The 17,430-nt window shown below is 61.0% G+C and overlaps 2 protein-coding genes across 2 annotated transcripts in view; one reads left to right on the top strand and one right to left on the bottom strand.

Moving 5' to 3' along the window:
- Positions 1-10,120: 10,120 nt before the first annotated feature.
- FKRP (fukutin related protein) lies at positions 10,121-14,152 on the bottom strand. The gene is made up of 2 exons (XM_068998468.1): positions 14,068-14,152; positions 10,121-11,791 (listed from the first exon to the last, which is right to left on the bottom strand). Exon 2 carries the CDS (start codon positions 11,654-11,656, stop codon positions 10,133-10,135), a length of 1,524 nt encoding a protein of 507 aa, XP_068854569.1. The 5' UTR covers positions 11,657-11,791; positions 14,068-14,152; the 3' UTR covers positions 10,121-10,132.
- The window catches only part of STRN4 (striatin 4), a 34,109-nt gene continuing 30,631 nt past the window's right edge, over positions 13,953-17,430 (top strand). The window contains exons 1-2 of the mRNA XM_068998474.1: positions 13,953-14,167; positions 16,726-16,829. Coding sequence (XP_068854575.1) covers positions 13,973-14,167; positions 16,726-16,829 — 299 coding nt within the window. The 5' untranslated portion in view covers positions 13,953-13,972. The remainder of the gene's footprint in view (positions 14,168-16,725; positions 16,830-17,430) is intronic.

Raw genomic sequence — 17,430 nt, 5'->3', positions numbered from 1 at the left:
GGACTCTCGCAGACTTTGGCCAGGCCGGACGGACGCCAGCGGGGCGGGGCCTGGCGAGAGGCCGGAGCGGCCTGCAAGGGGCTGGAAAAGGGGTGAGGGTTGGCCAGTGGGGCCTGAGAGGGTCAGCCAAGGTGGGCCAGAGGGGTCCGGCGTGGCCCGAGGGTCATTCGAGGTGGCCCGAGGGTCATTCGAGGGGGCCTGAGGGTCATTTGAGGGGGTCTGAGGGTCATCCAAGGTGGGCCAGAGGGGTCCGGCGTGGCCCGAGGGTCATTCGAGGTGGCTCGAGGGTCATTCAAGGTGGCCCGAGGGTCATTCGAGGGGGCCTGAGGGTCATTCGAGGTGGCCCGAGGGTCATTTGAGGGGGCCTGAAGGTCATTGGAGGTGGCCCAAGGGTCATTCGAGGGGGCCTGAGGGTCATCTAAGGTGGGCCAGAGGGGTCCGGCGTGGCTCGAGGGTCATTCGAGGTGGCCCAAGGGTCATTTGAGGGGGTCTGAGGGTCATTCGAGGTGGCCCGAGGGTCATTCGAGGGGGCCTGAGGGTCATTCGAGGTGGCCCAAGGGTCATTTGAGGGGGCCTGAGGGTCATTGGAGGTGGCCTGAGGGTCATTCGAGGGGGCCCGAGGGTCATTCGAGGTGGTCCAGTATGGTCTGAGGGTCATCCAGTGTGGTCCAGGGTGGCCTGGGGGTCATCCAAGATGGGCTGGGGTGGCCTGAGGGTCATGCAAGGTGGTCCAGGGTGGCCCGAGGGTCATCCAAGGTGGTCCAGGGTGGCCTGAGGGTCATCTAATGTGGCTTGGGAGTCATCCAGGGGGGTCCAGTGTGGCCCGAGGGTCATCCAGGGTGGCCCGAGGGTCATCCAGGGGGGGTCCAGTGTGGCCCGAGGGTCATCCAGGGTGGCCTGAGGGTCATCCAGGGTGGCCTGAGGGTCATCCAGGGGGGTCCAGTGTGGCCCAAGGGTCATCCAGGGTGGCCTGAGGGTCATCCAACGTTGACCAAGGTCCATCCAACGTTGTCCAGTGTAGCCCAAGGTTCGTCCATTGTGGTCCAGTGTGTCCTGAGGGTCATCCAGGGTGGCCTGAGGGTCATCCGGGGTGGTCCAGGGTCATCCAGGGGGGTCCAGGGTGGCCTGAGGGTCATCCAGGGTGGCCTGAGGGTCATCCAGGGTGGTCCAGGGTCATCCAGGGGGGTCCAGGGTGGCCTGAGGGTCATCCAGGGTGGCCTGAGGGTCATCCAGGGGGGTCCAGGGTGGCCTGAGGGTCATCCAGGGTGGCCTGAGGGTCATCCAGGGTGGCCTGAGGGTCATCCGGGGTGGTCCAGGGTGGCTTGAGGGTCATCCAGGGGGGTCCAGCATTGTCCAAGTTTTGTCCGGTGGGACCTGAGGTACTTCCAGCTTTGTCCAGTGTGGCCTCAGGGTCATCCAGGGTGGTCCAGGGTGGCCCAAGGGTCATCCAGGGTGGTCCAGGGTGGCTCAAGGTCCATCCAACGTTGTCCAGCGTAGCCCAAGGTTCATCCAGGGTGGTCCAGGGTGGCCTGAGGGTCATCCAGGGTGGTCCAAAGGTCATCCAGGGTGGCCTGAGGGCCATCCAGGGTGGCCCGAGGGTCATCCAGGGTGGTCCAAGGGTCATCCAGGGTGGCCTGAGGGTCATCCAGGGTGGCCCAAGGGTCATCCAGGGTGGCCTGAGGGCCATCCAGGGTGGTCTGAGGGTCATCCAGGGTGGTCCAAGGGTCATCCAGGGTGGTCCAGGGGCCATCCAGGGTGGTCCAAGGGTCATCCAGGGTGGCCTGAGGGTCATCCAGGGTGGTCTGAGGGCCATCCAGGGTGGTCCAAGGGTCATCCAGGGTGGTCCGAGGGTCATCCAGGGTGGTCTGAGGGCCATCCAGGGTGGTCCAGGGGTCATCCAGGGTGGTCCGAGGGTCATCCAGAGTGGTCCAAGGGTCATCCAGGGTGGTCCAAGGGTCATCCAGGGTGGTCCAGGGGTCATCCAGGGTGGTCCAAGGTCCTTCAGAGGGGATCCAACGTTGCTCAAGTTTCATCCAAGGAGCTCCAACCTCAGCCGAGCTCCATCCGAGGTTGTCCAAGGCTCGTCCAGTGGGGCCTGAGGGTCACCCGAGGTGGTCCGAGGTCATTCAAGGTGGCCCAGTGTCCATCCAAGGTCATCCAGCGTCATCTGAGGCTCATCCAAGGACATCCAGTGTCCATCCAGGGTGGCCCAAGGTCCATCCCAGGTGGCCCAAGGTCCTCCAAGGTGGCCCAAGGTCCATCCAAGGTCCATCCAAGGTGGCCCAAGGTCCACCCAAGGTGGTCCCAGGTGGCCCAAGGTCCATCCAGGGTGGCTCAAGGTCCATCTGAGGTCCATCCCAGGTGGCCCCAGGTGGCCCAAGGTGGCTCAAGGTCCATCCAAGGTGGCCCGAGGTTCATCCAAGGTGGCTCAAGGTCCATCCAAGGTGGTCCCAGGTGGCTCAAGGTCCATCTGAGGTGGCCCAAGCTCCATCCGAGGTGGCCCAAGCTCCATCCAAGGTGGCCCGAGGTCCATCCCAGGTGGCCCAAGGTGGCTCAAGGTCCATCCCAGGTGGCCCGAGGTCCATCCAAGGTGGTCCCAGGTGGCCCAAGGTCCATCCAAGGTGGCCCGAGGTCCATCCAAGGTGGTCCCAGGTGGCCCAAGGTCCATCCAAGGTGGCCCGAGGTCCATCCCAGGTGGCCCAAGGTGGCTCAAGGTCCATCCCAGGTGGCCCAAGCTCCATCCGAGCCCCACCCAAGGCCGCCGGCCACCCCGCCCCCTCCGGACCCCCAAAATCCCGGGATTCCGCCCCAAAGCACTTACGGGATGGGGGGGGAGGGGGAAAGGTGGGGGAGGGGCCTCAGCTGCCGCCCCCCCCTCCCCCTCCCCAAATTCCCAAATTCCCCCTTTTCCCGCCAACCCCTGGTGCCGATTTTGGGCTCATTCCCGGCAAAATCCGGGAACGCTGGAATTTTCCATTTTTTCCGGGGGGTGGGGGGGGGGGGGAGGGGCGTGGGAATCCCGGGGGGGGATTTTTTTTTTGGATGGGGGGGGGAGGGGCGTGGATTTTTTTTGGGGGGGGGGGGTGGGGGGAGGGGTCTGGAGCCCCTCCCAGTGCCGGACTGGGCGGAACTGGAGTTTTCATGGTACCACTGGGACCCTCCCGGGTCTCTTCGCACTTTAAGACGCCCCCTCCCCCACCCCAAAGCCCCTCCCCCACCGCCCCTCCCCCACCCCCAGGCACGAAAATCCCTCCCCTCCCCCCCCATAAAAAAACCCCAAAAAAAACCCAAAAAAAAAAAATAAATTAAGGGCTCCCATCCCCAAAATTTCCCAATTTTTTCCTGAATTTTCCCATTTTTTTTCCTGAATTTTCCCAATTTTTTCCTGAATTTTCCCATTTTTTTTCCTGAATTTTCCCATTTTTTTCCCTGAATTTTCCCTTTTTTTTTCCTGAATTTTCCCATTTTTTTTCCTGAATTTTCCCAGTTTTTTTCCTGAATTTTCCCAATTTTTTCCTGAATTTTCCCATTTTTGGGGGGAATTTTTTTACAGAAAAAAAAGAAAAAAATCGGGAAAATTCTCTCCCCCACACCCCAAAAAAAAAAAAGGATTTTGGTGGGGTTTTTTTTTTCCATGGAAAAATGGAAATTTTGGCACAGCCGGAGGAGCCTTTCCGGGGAGTTTTTTGGGGGTTTTTGGGGTTTTTTTTTGGCGCCGGAGGTGGGAAAAGGAAGGGAAAAAAAATTTAAAAAAAAAAACCCCAAATCCATCAAAAATTGGGGAATTTGGGGCCGGAGGCGTCGCTGCTTCTCCTGGAAAAAATGGGAAAAACGGGAAAAAAAACCGCCCGGATCCGTTCACCCTCTTTTTTTTTCCCCGCCACATTCCCGAGTTTTGGGCCGGAATTCCTGAATTTTGGGGGTTTTTTTTTTTGGTTTTTTTTCACCCTTTTTCTCCCTTTTTTTTTGGTTTTTTTTTTCTCCCTTTTTTTTTTTGGGTTTTTTTTGGTTTTTTTTAGGGTTTTTTTCCAAATAGGAATTTTTCCCTTTTTTCCCCTGCTTTTTATGGGTTGGGGTTGGTTTTGTTTTGGTTTTTTTTTTGGGATAAACCCTTGGAAATGGATGGAAAATTCCCCCCTCCCCCCCCCCAAAAAAAAAAACCCCCCCGGGTGGAATTTGGGAGGCGCCGTAAGTTATTGTCGAAATAATAAAAAAAGGTGAAAGAACCCCAAAAAAAAAAAAAAAAAAACAACCCCAAACCAGCCCAGAATTCCCCGAAAATCCGCGGGAATTCCATCCGGGAGCCGCCGCGCCGCGAAAATCCGGGATTTTGGGATCTCCAAAAGGGGGAATTTTGGGGATTTCAGGGCCTGGACCACCCCCCCCCCCCCCCCCGTTAACAAAAACAGCAATTTCTGCAGAGAGCCGTTGCCTTTTTTTGGATGTTTTCGGTGGGAATTTTGTTCCTTTTTTTTTTTTTTTCCTCCCTTTTTCCCGTTTTTTTTATTTTTTTCCGGGAATTTTGGTGCATGAGGAAAGTTCTGGAAATTCCCGGGGGGAAAAGGGGGGGGGGGAAAAAAAAGGGGGAAAAGAAACAACAAAAAAAAGGAAAAATGACCCAAAAAAAAAAGGAATCGAACGGAGGCGGCTGCGGAGAATTTCCTTGGGAATGGGAATTCCCGGGAAATTGGGAATGGGAACTGGGATTGGACTGGGAATGGGAACTGGGAACGGGGAATGGGAATTGGGACCTGGGATTGAACTGGGAATGGGAACTGGGAACTGGGAATGGGAACTGGGAACTGGGAATGGGAATTCCCGGGAAATTGGGAATGGGAACTGGGATTGAACTGGGAATGGGAACTGGGAACGGGGAATGGGAATTGGGACCTGGGATTGAACTGGGAATGGGAACTGGGAATGGGAACTGGGAACTGGGAATGGGAATTCCCGGGAAATTGGGAATGGGAACTGGGATTGAACTGGGAACGGGGAATGGGAATTGGGACCTGGGATTGAACTGGGAATGGGAACTGGGAATGGGAATTCCCAGGAAATTGGGAATGGGAACTGGGATTGAACTGGGAATGGGAACTGGGAATGGGAATTCCCGGGAAATTGGGAATGGGGAATGGGAACTGGGAACGGGAATTCCCAGGAAATTGGGAATGGGAACTGGGATTGAACTGGGAACGGGGAATGGGAATTGGGACCTGGGATTGAACTGGGAATGGGAACTGGGAATGGGAATTCCCAGGAAATTGGGAATGGGAACTGGGATTGAACTGGGAATGGGAACTGGGAACGGGGAATGGGAATTGGGACCTCGGATTGAACTGGCAACTGGGATTGGGAATGGGAATTCCCGGGAAATTGGGAATGGGAACTGGGATTGGACTGGGAATGGGAGCTGGGAACTGGGAATGGGAATTGGGAATTGGGAACTGGGAATGGGAACTGGGAATGGGAATTGGGACCTCGGATTGAACTGGCAACTGGGATTGGGAATGGGAATTCCCGGGAAATTGGGAATGGGAACTGGGATTGGACTGGGAATGGGAACTGGGAACTGGGAATGGGAATTCCCGGGAAATTGGGAATGGGAACTGGGAATGGACTGGGAATGGGAACTGGGAATTGGGAACTGGGAATGGGAACTGGGAACTGGGAATGGGAATTCCCGGGAAATTGGGAATGGGAACTGGGAACTGGACTGGGAATGGGAACTGGGATTGAACTGGGAATGGGAATGGGAATCCCCGCGAAATTGGGAATGGGAACTGGGAATTGGGATTGAACTGGGAATGGGAATGGGAATTCCCGGGAAATTGGGAATGGGAACTGGGACTGGACTGGGAATGGGAACTGGGATTGAACTGGGAACTGGGATTGGGAATGGGAATGGGAATTCCCGGGAAATTGGGAATGGGAACTGGGATTGAACTGGGAACTGGGGCTCGGAACTGGGAATTTGAACGGGAATTCCCAGGAAATTGGGAATGGGAACTGGGAATGGAAACTGGGATTGGACTGGGAATGGGAATCAGAATTCCCAGGAAATTGGGAATGGGAACTGGGAATGGGAATTGGGAATGGGAATGGGAATTCCCGGGAAATTGGGAATGGGAACTGGGAATGGGAATGGGAACTGGGATTGGACTGGGAATGGGAACTGGGAATGGGAATGGGGATTCCCGGGAAATTGGGAATGGGAACTGGGATTGAACTGGGAATGGGAACTGGGACCTGGGAATGGGAACTGGGATTGAACTGGGAACTGGGATTGGGAATGGGAATTCCCGGGAAATTGGGAATGGGAACTGGGATTGAACTGGGGCTGGGAACTGGGAATGGGAATTCCCAGGAAATTGGGAATGGGAACTGGGAATGGGAATTCCCGGGAAATTGGGAATGGGAACTGGGATTGAACTGGGAACGGGGAATGGGAATTCCCAGGAAATTGGGAATGGGAACTGGGAATGGGAACTGGGAATGGGAATTCCCGGGAAATTGGGAATGGGAACTGGGAATTGGGATTGAACTGGGAATGGGAATGGGAATTCCCGGGAAAGTGGGAATGGGAACTGGGATTGAACTGGGAACTGGGGCTCGGAACTGGGAATTTGAACGGGAATTCCCAGGAAATTGGGAATGGGAACTGGGAATGGGAATTCCCGGGAAATTGGGAATGGGAACTGGGAATGGGAATGGGAACTGGGATTGGACTGGGAATGGGAACTGGGAATGGGAATTCCTGGGAAATTGGGAATGGGAACTGGGATTGAACTGGGAATTGGGAACTGGGACCTGGAATTGGACTGGGAATGGGAACTGGGATTGGGAACAGGAATTCTCAGGAAATTGGGAATGGGAACTGGGAACTGGGAATGGGAATTCCCGGGAAATTGGGAATGGGAACTGGGATTGGACTGGGAATGGGAATTCCCGGGAAATGGGGCTGAGAATGGGAATTGGGAACTGGGATTGGACTGGGAATGGGAATTCCTGGGAAACTGGGAATGGGAACTGGGATTGAACTGGGAATTGGGGCTGGGAACTGGGATTGAACTGGGAATGGGAATGGGAATGGGAATTCCCAGGAAATTGGGAATGGGAGCTGGGATTGAACTGGGAATTGGGAACTGGGATTGGACTGGGAATGGGAATTCCCAGGGAATGGGAATGGGAACAGGGATTGAACTGGGAATGGGAATGGGGATTGAACTGGGAATGGGAATGGGAACTGGGATTGGACTGGGATGGAACTGGGAACCGGGGTGGCACCGGGACCCCCAGGGTGGCACCGGGGACAGGGAGGGTGGCACTGGGGACATCCAAGGTGGAACTGGGACCCCCAGGGTGGCACTGGGACCCCCAGGGTGGCACAGGGACCCCAAGGGTGGCACCGGGACCCCAAAGGTGACACTGGGACCCCAAGGGTGGCACTGGGGACATCCAAGGTGGAACTGGGACCCCCAGGGTGGCACTGGGACCCCAAGGGTGGCACCGGGACCCCAAGGGTGGCACAGGGACCCCAAGGGTGGCACTGGGGACATCCAAGGTGGAACTGGGACCCCAAGGGTGACACTGGGACCCCAAGGGTGGCACTGGGACCCCCAGGGTGGCACCGGGACCCCAAGGGTGGCACCGGGACCCCAAGGGTGGCACAGGGACCCCAAGGGTGACACCGGGACCCCAAAGGTGGCACCGGGACCCCAAAGGTGGCACCGGGACCCCCAGGGTGGCACCGGGGACAGGGAGGGTGGCCCAGGGCCCCGGGGGTCCCCCCGAAATGACACACGGACACCAAGGCTGGCACTGGGGACACACCAAGGTGGCACCGCGGGGCTTCATTGGCCACGGCCTGCGCCAGCCCCCGGGCACCGGGGACAGCCGGGGGGGCACCGGGGACAGCCACAGGGGCACCGGGGGGCACCGGGGGGCACCGGGGACAGCCGGGGGGGCACTGGGGGGCACCGGGGGGCACCGGGGGGCACCGGGGACAGCCACGGGGCACTGGGGGGCACCGGGGACAGCCGGGGGGCACCGGGGACAGCCACGGGGCACCGGGGACAGTCAGGGGGGCACCGGGGACAGCCGGGGGGGCACCGGGGACAGCCACGGGGCACCGGGGACAGTCAGGGGGGCACCGGGGACAGCCGGGGGGGCACCGGGGACAGCCACGGGGCACTGGGGGGCACCGGGGACAGCCGGGGGGGCACCGGGGACAGCCGGGGGGGGCACCGGGGACAGCCGGGGGGCACCGGGGGGCACCGGGGGGCACCGGGGACAGCCGGGGGGGCACCGGGGACAGTCAGGGGGGCACCGGGGGGCACCGGGGACAGCCGGGGGGGCACCAGGGGGCACCGGGGACAGCCAGGGGGGCACCGGGGGGCACTGGGGGGGCACCGGGGGGCACCGAGGGGCACCGGGGGGGCACTGGGGGGGCACCGGGGGGCACCGGGGACAGCGGGGGGGGCACCGGGGGGCACAGGGAACAGCCAGGGGGCACTGGGGACCCCAAAGGTGACACAGGAACCCCAAGGGTGGCACTGGGGACAGCCAGGGGGCTCTGGGGACAGCCAGGGTGGCACAGGGACCCCATGGGTGGCACAGAGACCCCAAGGCTGGCACTGGGACCCCAAAGGTGGCACCGGGACCGCCAGGGCAACACCAGGGACCCCAGAGATGACACCAGGAACCCAAGGGTGACAGAGGGACCCCCAGGGTGACACAGGGACCCCAAAGGGGCACCGAGGACCCCAAAGGCGACACAGGGACCCCCAGGGTGACACAGGGACCCCAAGGGTGACACAGGGACCCTCAGGGTGGCACAGGGACCCCAAAGGTGACATAGGGACCCCGAGGTGACACCGGGACCCCAAGGGTGACACAGGGACCCCAAGGGTGGCACAGGGACCCCAAGGGTGACATCGGGGGACAATCAGGGTGACACAGGAACCCCGAAGGTGGCACAGGGACCCCAAAGGTGACACTGGGACCCTCAGGGTGGCACAGGACCCCCAAAGGCGACACAGGGACCCCAAAGGTGACATCGGGGGACAATCAGGGTGACACAGGACCCCCAAAGGCGACACAGGGACCCCAAGGGTGCCACAGGGACCCCAAAGGTGACGCAGGGACCCCAAGGGTGGCACAGGGACCCCAAGGGTGACATAGGGACCCTCAGCGTGGCACAGGGACCCTCAGGGTGACACAGGGACCCCAAGGGTGACATCAGGGGACAATCAGGGTGGCACAGGGACCCCCAAAGGTGACACAGGGACCCCAAAGGTGACACAGGGACCCTCAGGGTGGCACAGGGACCCCAAGGGTGACACAGGGACCCTCAGGGTGGCACAGGGACCCCAAGGGTGACATCGGGGGACAATCAGGGTGACACAGGAACCCCGAAGGTGGCACAGGGACCCCAAGGGTGGCACAGGGACCCCCAAAGGTGACACAGGGACCCCCAGGGTGGCACAGGGACCCTCAGGGTGGCACAGGGACCCCAAAGGTGACACAGGGACCCCAAGGGTGGCACAGGGACCCCAAAGGTGACATAGGGACCCCAAAGGTGACATAGGGACCCTCAGCGTGGCACAGGGACCCCAAGGGTGGCACAGGGACCCCAAGGGTGGCACAGGGACCCCCAAAGGTGACACAGGGACCCCAAGGGTGGCACAGGGACCCTCAGGGTGGCACAAGGACCCCAAAGGTTACACAGGGACCCCAAAGGTGACATAGGGACCCTCAGGGTGGCACAGGGACCCCAAGGGTGGCACAGGGACCCTCAGCGTGGCACAGGGACCCCAAGGGTGACATCAGGGGACAATCAGGGTGGCACAGGACCCCCAAAGGCGACACAGGGACCCCAAAGGTGACACCGGGGGACAATCAGGGTGACACAGGAACCCCAAAGGCGACACAGGAACCCCAAAAGTGCCACCCAGAACCCCCAAAGGTGCCACCCAGGACCCCCAAAGGCGACACAGGGACCCCCAAAAGTGCCACCCAGGACCCCCAAAGGCGACACAGGGACCCCCAAAGGTGCCACCCAGGACCCCCAAAGCTGCCACCCAGGACCCCCAAAGCTGCCACCCAGGAACCCCCGCCCCGAGTGCCAGCGGCGTCACCGGGGCGGCTCCCGCTGCGCGTCCTGCGCCAACCTCCGCACGCCGGGGTTGGGGTACTCGGGGTTCTCGATGGCCCCGGGCCCGAATTTGAGCTCCAGGAAGGCGCGGGGGTCGTTGGGGGCTTTGGCGGCGATGCCGGCGAAAGCCACGGGCACCAAGGGCACCAAGAAGCTCTCGGGGAACTCCACGTCCTGCCGGTGGCCCAGCCACGTGTCCTTGGTCATCAGCCCGTCCGGCCGCGCGTAGAACGGCCACAGGTCCACGTGCAGCCGGTTGGTGCGGCTGAAGTGGACGCGGAAAAACTCCCCCTCGGCCGCTTTCTCCCAAAAAAAGCCCTCGGGATCCTCCAGCGGGCGGCCGGTGGCCAGCACGGCCGCTAGCCAGCGGCATTTGGGCAAGTCGTCGCGGTAGAGCCCCAGGTCCACGTCGTAGTCCCAGGGGATGATGTCGCCCAAGCGGACGGCGCCCAGCAGGGACCCCCCCTCCAGCCAGTAGCGGACTCCGGCCGCTTCCAGCTCGGCTACCACGTGCCGGGCGGTGGCTCGGAGGGCTCGGAGGCAGCAGGGGGGAGTCCAGCGGCCGGCCAGGAGGTACTGCGGGGTCTGGGCGTGGATGGTGCCGAAGCAGCGCGGGGTGTCCTTGGCGCAGCCGTGCCAACGCCGCTGGCCGTCGGCGAGCACCTCCAGCTTGATGCCGAAGAGCTCCAGCAGCGTCCGGCGCTGCTTTTCCAGGGAATTCTGCGCCTTCCACTGCTCGTGAGGGGACAAAGGAGGGCGTGGGGCCAGCGGGAAAGAGTCCGGCAACAAGCGCAGCCGCCAGCCTCGGAGAGCGGCTTGTAAGGACACCGAGGTGGCCACCGGGCGAGTCAAGGGGAAGGGCAACGAGAAGAGGTCGCGCGTCCGCAGCAGCAGCACGGCCGGGGCTCCGTCCAGCGCGCCGCAGGTGTCGGCGCCGGGGTCGGCGTGGCCGTAGCGAGCCGTCCACGCCTTGATGTCCACGTCCAAGGCCAGGCAGCGCGGCCGCAGCGTGCCCACGGCCGCCGCCACCACCTTGGTGGTGGCATCTGAGGAGGCTTCCAGCGCGTCCCTCATGCGCCGCAGCAGCCCCGGCACGGCGCGGGCACCGTCGGGCACCAAAGCCACGTGAAGGGTCCGAACGGCCGAGTCCGGCCGCGGAGGGGGACGGTGAGGCTGCGGCCGGAGCGGCAGCACGGTGACACCGGCAGGGAGAGGAACGGGAGGGTAAGGGGCGACCTCGGTGGCTACCAGCACGGGGACGCCGGGCAAGGAGGAGAAGGAGCGGGCGGTGGCGGCCACGTCGTGGTTGGGGCCGTCGGGGAAGTCGCGGAGGATGACGGTGACACCGGGAAGGGCGGCGGGGTGGCGGCAGGAGGAGGAGGAGGAGGAGGAGGAGGAGGAGGAAGGAGGAGCCGCGGTGGGGGCGAGGAGGGAGCAGAGCAGGACCAGCAGGTTGAGGGCGATGGCGGCGGCCAGGGCGGCCTGGCAGGGCGTGATTCGCATGGCGGCGCTTGGTTAAGGAGGTAATTAGGCGCTTGGTTAATGAGGCAGCGCGTTGGAAGGGCGTAATGAGGCGGTGGTTAATGAACGGAGGAGCGGCGCTGCCGTTGGTGTCCCCGCGGTGGCCACGCGGTGGCGCTGTGGAGCGGGGGGAGGGCTCGTTAAGGAAAGGTTCATTAAGGGCGGCGCTAATTAAGGCCGGCGGTAATTAAGGCCGGCGGTAATTAAGGCCGGCAGTAATTAAGGCCGGCCAGGGAGAGGCTGGAAAGCGGCAGCCCAAAAATCGCCCAAAAATCCCCCATGAACCCCCCCGAAAAATCCCCCGAAAAATCCCCCAAATCCGCCTAAATCCGCTATAACCCCCCAAAAATCCCCCAAATCGCCCTAAAATCCCCCTAAAACCCCTAAAAATCCCCCGAATTCACCAAAATTCCCCCTATAACCCCTAAAAATCCCTTCTATTCCCCCAACCCCCCCAAAAATCCCCCTATAACCCCTAAAAATCCCCCAAATTCACCAAAAATCCCCCAAATTCCCCTAAAAATCCCTCAAATCCGCCTAAATCCACTATAACCCCCTAAAAATCCCCCAAATCGCCCTAAAATCCCCCTAAAACCCCTATAAATCCCCCAAATTCACCAAAAAATCCCCCAAATTCCCCCAAAAATCCCCTATAACCCCCCGAAAATCCCCCACAACCCCGAAATCCCCCCAAATCCCCTAGAACCCCACGAAAATCCCCCAAATCCCCCCAAAAATCCCCCAAATTCCCCTAAAATCCCCTCTATTCCCCCAACCCCCCAAAAATCCCCCTATAACCCCTAAAAATCCCCCAAATTCACCAAAAATCCCCCAAATTCCCCTAAAAATCCCTCAAATCCGCCTAAATCCGCTATAACCCTCCAAAAGTCCCCCAAATCACCCTAAAATCCCCCTAAAACCCCTAAAAATCCCCCGAATTCACCAAAAATGCCCCAAATTCCCCTAAAAATCCCCCATAACCCCCCGAAAATCCCTCACAACCCCGAAATCCCCCCAAAATCCCCTCTAACCCCCCCAAAATCCCCCAAATCCTCCCAAAAATCCCCCCAAAATCCACTCTAATCCCCGGAAAAAACCCCAAATCCCCTATAACCCCCAAAAACCCCCCAAAATTCCCCAAAAATCCCCCAAATCCCCCCAAAATCCCCAAAATCCCCCCAAAAATCCCCCAAATGCCCCCGAAAATCCCCAAAAATCCCCCCAAAATCCCCTCTAACCCCCCAAAAATCCCCCAAATCCCCCCAAAATCCCCTCTAATCCCCGAAAAAAAACCCCAAATCCCGTATAACCCCCAAAAACCCCCCAAAATTCCCCAAATCCCCCCAAAAATCCCCTCTAACCCCCCCAAAATGCCCCAAATCCCCCCAATATCCCGTAGAACCCCCGAAAATCCCCCAAAACCCCCCAAAAATCCCCCAAACCCCCCCAAAAATCCCCCCAAAATCCCATCTAACCCCCCAAAATCCCCCAAATCCCCCCGAAAATCCCCAAAAATCCCCCCAAAATCCCCTCTAACCCCCCAAAAATCCCCCAAGTCCCCCCAAAATCCCCCCAGAAATCCTCTCTAACCCCCAAAAATCCCCCAAATCCCCTATAACCCCCCAAAATCCCCCCAAAAATCCCCTCTAACCCCCCAAAAATCCCCCAAAAATCCCCAAAATCCCCCCAAAATCCCCCAAATCCCCCCCAAAAATCCCCTCTAACTCCCCAAAAATCCCCCAAATCCCCCCCAAATCACCTATAACCCCCCCAAAATCCCCCCAAAAATCCCCTCTAACCCCCCAAAAATCCCCCAAATCCCCCAAATCCTCCCCAAAATCCCCCAAATCACCCCGAAAATCCCCAAAAATCCCCCCAAAATCCCCTCTAACCCCCCCAAAATCCCCCCAAAAATCCCCTCTAACCCCCCAAAAATCCCCAAAAATCCCCCAAATCCCCCCAAAATCCCCCAAATCACCCCGAAAATCCCCAAAAATCCCCCCAAAATCCCGTCTAACCCCCCAAAATCCCCAAAATCCCCCCAAAATCCCCCAAATCACCCCGAAAATCCCCAAAAATCCCCTCTAACCCCCCAAAAATCCCCCAAATCCCCCCCAAAATCCCCCCCTAATCTTCCCCCCCCCGTTGCCCCGGCAACAGCACCGCCCCCCTGGCCACGCCCCTTTCCCTTGGCCACGCCCCTTTCCCCTCTCGACCCCGCCCCCTCTCCCCCCTCCCCTTCCGGCTCCGTTTGTGGCAGGAAGCGGCGCGGCCGTGGCTCCCTTTGTGGCAGCCGCCATGGCGGCCGAGCGGGCGCCGCCGGCCCGGGCCCAACCTCCGCCTTCCCCCCCCGCTCCCGGTGCCGTGCCCGGCCCCGAACCCCCCGGGCGAACCGGGCTGAGCCTGCCGGGCATCCTGCACTTCATCCAGCACGAGTGGGCGCGCTTCGAGGCCGAGAAAGGGCGCTGGGAAGCGGAGAGGGCCGAGCTGCAGGTATGGCGGCCGCGGCCCCTCATGAGGGACGGGGGCACGGAGGGGGCACCGGGGAGGCACCGGCGGCTCCCGGGGCTGCTGGGGCCGCTGCCGGCGCCATCTTGGGAGGAAATGGCGGCCGGGGCGGCGGGAGAGGGGGGCGGGCACCGGGGAGGGGGCGGGGGACGGCACCGGGACGGGGAGGGGGAGTGCGGGAGGGGGACTGGGGGCACTGGGAGGGGAAGTGGGGGTACTGGGAGGGGGACTGGGGGCACTGGGAGGGGAACTGGGGGCACTGGGAGGGGAACTGGGGGCACTGGGAGGGGCATTGGGGGTACTGGGAGGGGGACTGGGGGTACTGGGAGGGGCATTGGGGGTACTGGGAGGGGGACTGGGGGTACTGGGAGGGGAACTGGGGGCACTGGGGACACAGGGAGGGGAACTGGGGGTACTGGGAGGGGCATTGGGGGTACTGGGAGGGGGACTGGGGGTACTGGGAGGGGAACTGGGGGCACTGGGGACACAGGGAGGGGAACTGGGGGTACTGGGAGGGGGACTGGGGGTACTGGGAGGGGAAGTGGGGGTACTGGGGGCACTGGGAGGGGCATTGGGGGTACTGGGAGGGGGACTGGGGGCACTGGGAGGGGAAGTGGGGGCACTGGGAGGGGCATTGGGGGTACTGGGAGGGGGACTGGGGGTACTGGGGACACAGGGAGGGGGACTGGGCGTACTGGGAGGGGGACTGGGGGTACTGGGAGGGGAAGTGGGGGTACTGGGGGCACTGGGAGGGGCATTGGGGGCACTGGGAGGGGAAGTGGGGGCACTGGGAGGGGCATTGGGGGTACTGGGAGGGCACTGGGGGCACTGGGAGGGCACTGGGAGGGGGACTGGGGACATTGGAAGGGGGACTGGGGACACTGGGAAGGGACTGGGGGTATTGGGAGGGGAACTGGGGGCACTGGGAGGGGGCTGGGGGGACTGGGAGGGGAAGTGGAGGCACTGGGAGGGGAACTGGGGGCACTGGGGGCACTGGGAGGGGCATTGGGGGTACTGGGGGGGGAACTGGGGGTACTGGGGACACTGGGAGGGGAACTGGGGGCACTGGGGACACTGGGAGGGGAACTGGGGACATTGGAAGGGGGACTGGGGACACTGGGAGGGGCATTGGGGGCACTGGGAGGGCACTGGGGGCACTGGGAAGGGGACTGAGGGCACTGGGACCACCCAGAGCTGATACTGGGGATACTGGGAGTGGCACTGGGGGCACTGGGAGGGGAACTGGGGGCACTGGGAAGGGGACTGGGGGCACTGGGACTGGTACTGGGGACCCCCAGCCCAGTACTGGGGACACCCCCCCGCCCCAGTTTGGGGACAGCTGAGGGGGCCTGGGGGGGGTCCCCAAAGGCTCCTGGGGGGGTCCCTGTCACCCCCTGGGTGTCCCCAAGGGTCCCTGGGTGTCCGTGGGACCCCGACGTCCCTCTGGGTGTCCCTGGGGGTCCCTGGGTGTCCCCTGGGTGTCGGTGGGACCCCGATGTCCCCGTTGGTGTCCCCTGGGTGTCCCTGTCACCCCCTGGGTGTCCCCAAGGATCCCTGGGTGTCCCCTGGGTGTCCCCAAGGGTCCCTGGGTGTCGGTGGGACCCCGATGTCCCCGTTGGTGTCCCCTGGGTGTCCCTGTCACCCCCTGGGTGTCCCCAAGGGTCCCTGGGTGTCCCCTGGGTGTCCCCAAGGGTCCCTGGGTGTCCCTAAGGATCCCTGGGTGTCCCTGTCACCCCCTGGGTGTCCCCAAGGGTCCCTGGGTGTCCCTAAGGATCCCTGGGTGTCCCTGTCACCCCCTGGGTGTCCCCAAGGATCCCTGGGTGTCCTTGTCACCCCCTGTATGTCCCCTGGGTGTCCCTGGGTGTCCCCAAGGGTCCTTGGGTGTCCCTGTCACCCCCTGGGTGTCGGTGGGACCCCGATGTCCCCGTTGGTGTCCCCTGGGTGTCCCTGTCACCCCCTGGGTGTCCCCAAGGGTCCCTGGATGTCTCCAAGGATCCCTGGGTGTCCCCGAGGATCCCTGGGTGTCCCTGTCACCCCCTGGGTGTCCCCAAGGATCTCTGGGTGTCCCCAAGGGTCCCTGGGTGTCCCTGTCACCCCCTGGGTGTCGGTGGGACCCCGATGTCACCCTCGGTGTCCCCTGGGTGTCCCTGAGGGTCATTGGGTGTCCCCAAGGGTCCCTGGGTGTCGGTGGGACCCCAATGTCCCCATTGGTGTCCCCTGGGTGTCCCTGTCACCCCCTGGGTGTCCCCAAGGATCCCTGGGTGTCCCCTGGGTGTCCCCAAGGGTCCCTGGGTGTCGGTGGGACCCCGATGTCCCCGTTGGTGTCCCCTGGGTGTCCCTGTCACCCCCTGGGTGTCCCCAAGGGTCCCTGGATGTCTCCAAGGATCCCTGGGTGTCCCCAAGGGTCCCTGGGTGTCCCTGTCACCTCCTGGATGTCCCCAAGGATCCCTGGGTGTCCCCAAGGGTCCCTGGGTGTCCCTGTCACCCCCTGGGTGTCGGTGGGACCCCGATGTCACCCTCGGTGTCCCCTGGGTGTCCCCAAGGCGCAGGTGGCCTTCCTGCAGGGCGAGCGCAAGGGCCAGGAGAACCTCAAGCTGGACCTGGTGCGGCGCATCCGCATGCTGGAGTTCGCCCTCAAGCAGGAGAGGTGGGGAGGCCAAAAAACCCCCAAGTGACCCCAAAATATGGCCCAAAAGCACCCCAAAAATTGCCCTGAAAGACCCCAAAAAAACCCCAAAAATTGCCCTAAAAACCCCCCAAAAAACACCCCTAAAATTGCCAAAAAATCCCAAAATCCACCCCAAAAATTGCCCTGAGAGACCCCAAGAAAACCAAAAAAAATCACCTCAAGAATTGCCCAAAAAATCCCAAAATCCACCCCAAAAATTGCCCTGTAAGACCCCAAAAAAACGCCGCGAAAATCGCCCAAAAAACCCCAAAAAACCACCCCAAAAATTGCCCCAAAAACCTCAGAAATCGCTCAAAAATCACCCCAAAAACTCTCAAAAAACCACCCCAAAAATTGCCCTAAAAAAGCCCAAAAAACCACCCCCAAAATTGCCAAAAAAACCCAAAATCCACCCCAAAAATAGCCCTGAAAGACCCCAAAGAAGTCACCTCAAAAATTGCCCCAAAACCTCAGAAATTGCTCAAAAATCACCTCAAAAACCCTCAGAAAATTGCCCCAAAAATTACCTGAGAAAGGTGAGAAATTGCTCAAAAATCACTCCAAAAAAAACCTCAAAAAA

The sequence above is a fragment of the Aphelocoma coerulescens genome, unplaced genomic scaffold (genome assembly GCF_041296385.1).
Source record: "Aphelocoma coerulescens isolate FSJ_1873_10779 unplaced genomic scaffold, UR_Acoe_1.0 HiC_scaffold_118, whole genome shotgun sequence".
Taxonomy (NCBI): domain Eukaryota; kingdom Metazoa; phylum Chordata; class Aves; order Passeriformes; family Corvidae; genus Aphelocoma; species Aphelocoma coerulescens.
The sequence above is the reverse complement of the archived record's forward strand: the minus strand, read 5'-3'. Positions and strand labels throughout refer to the sequence as shown.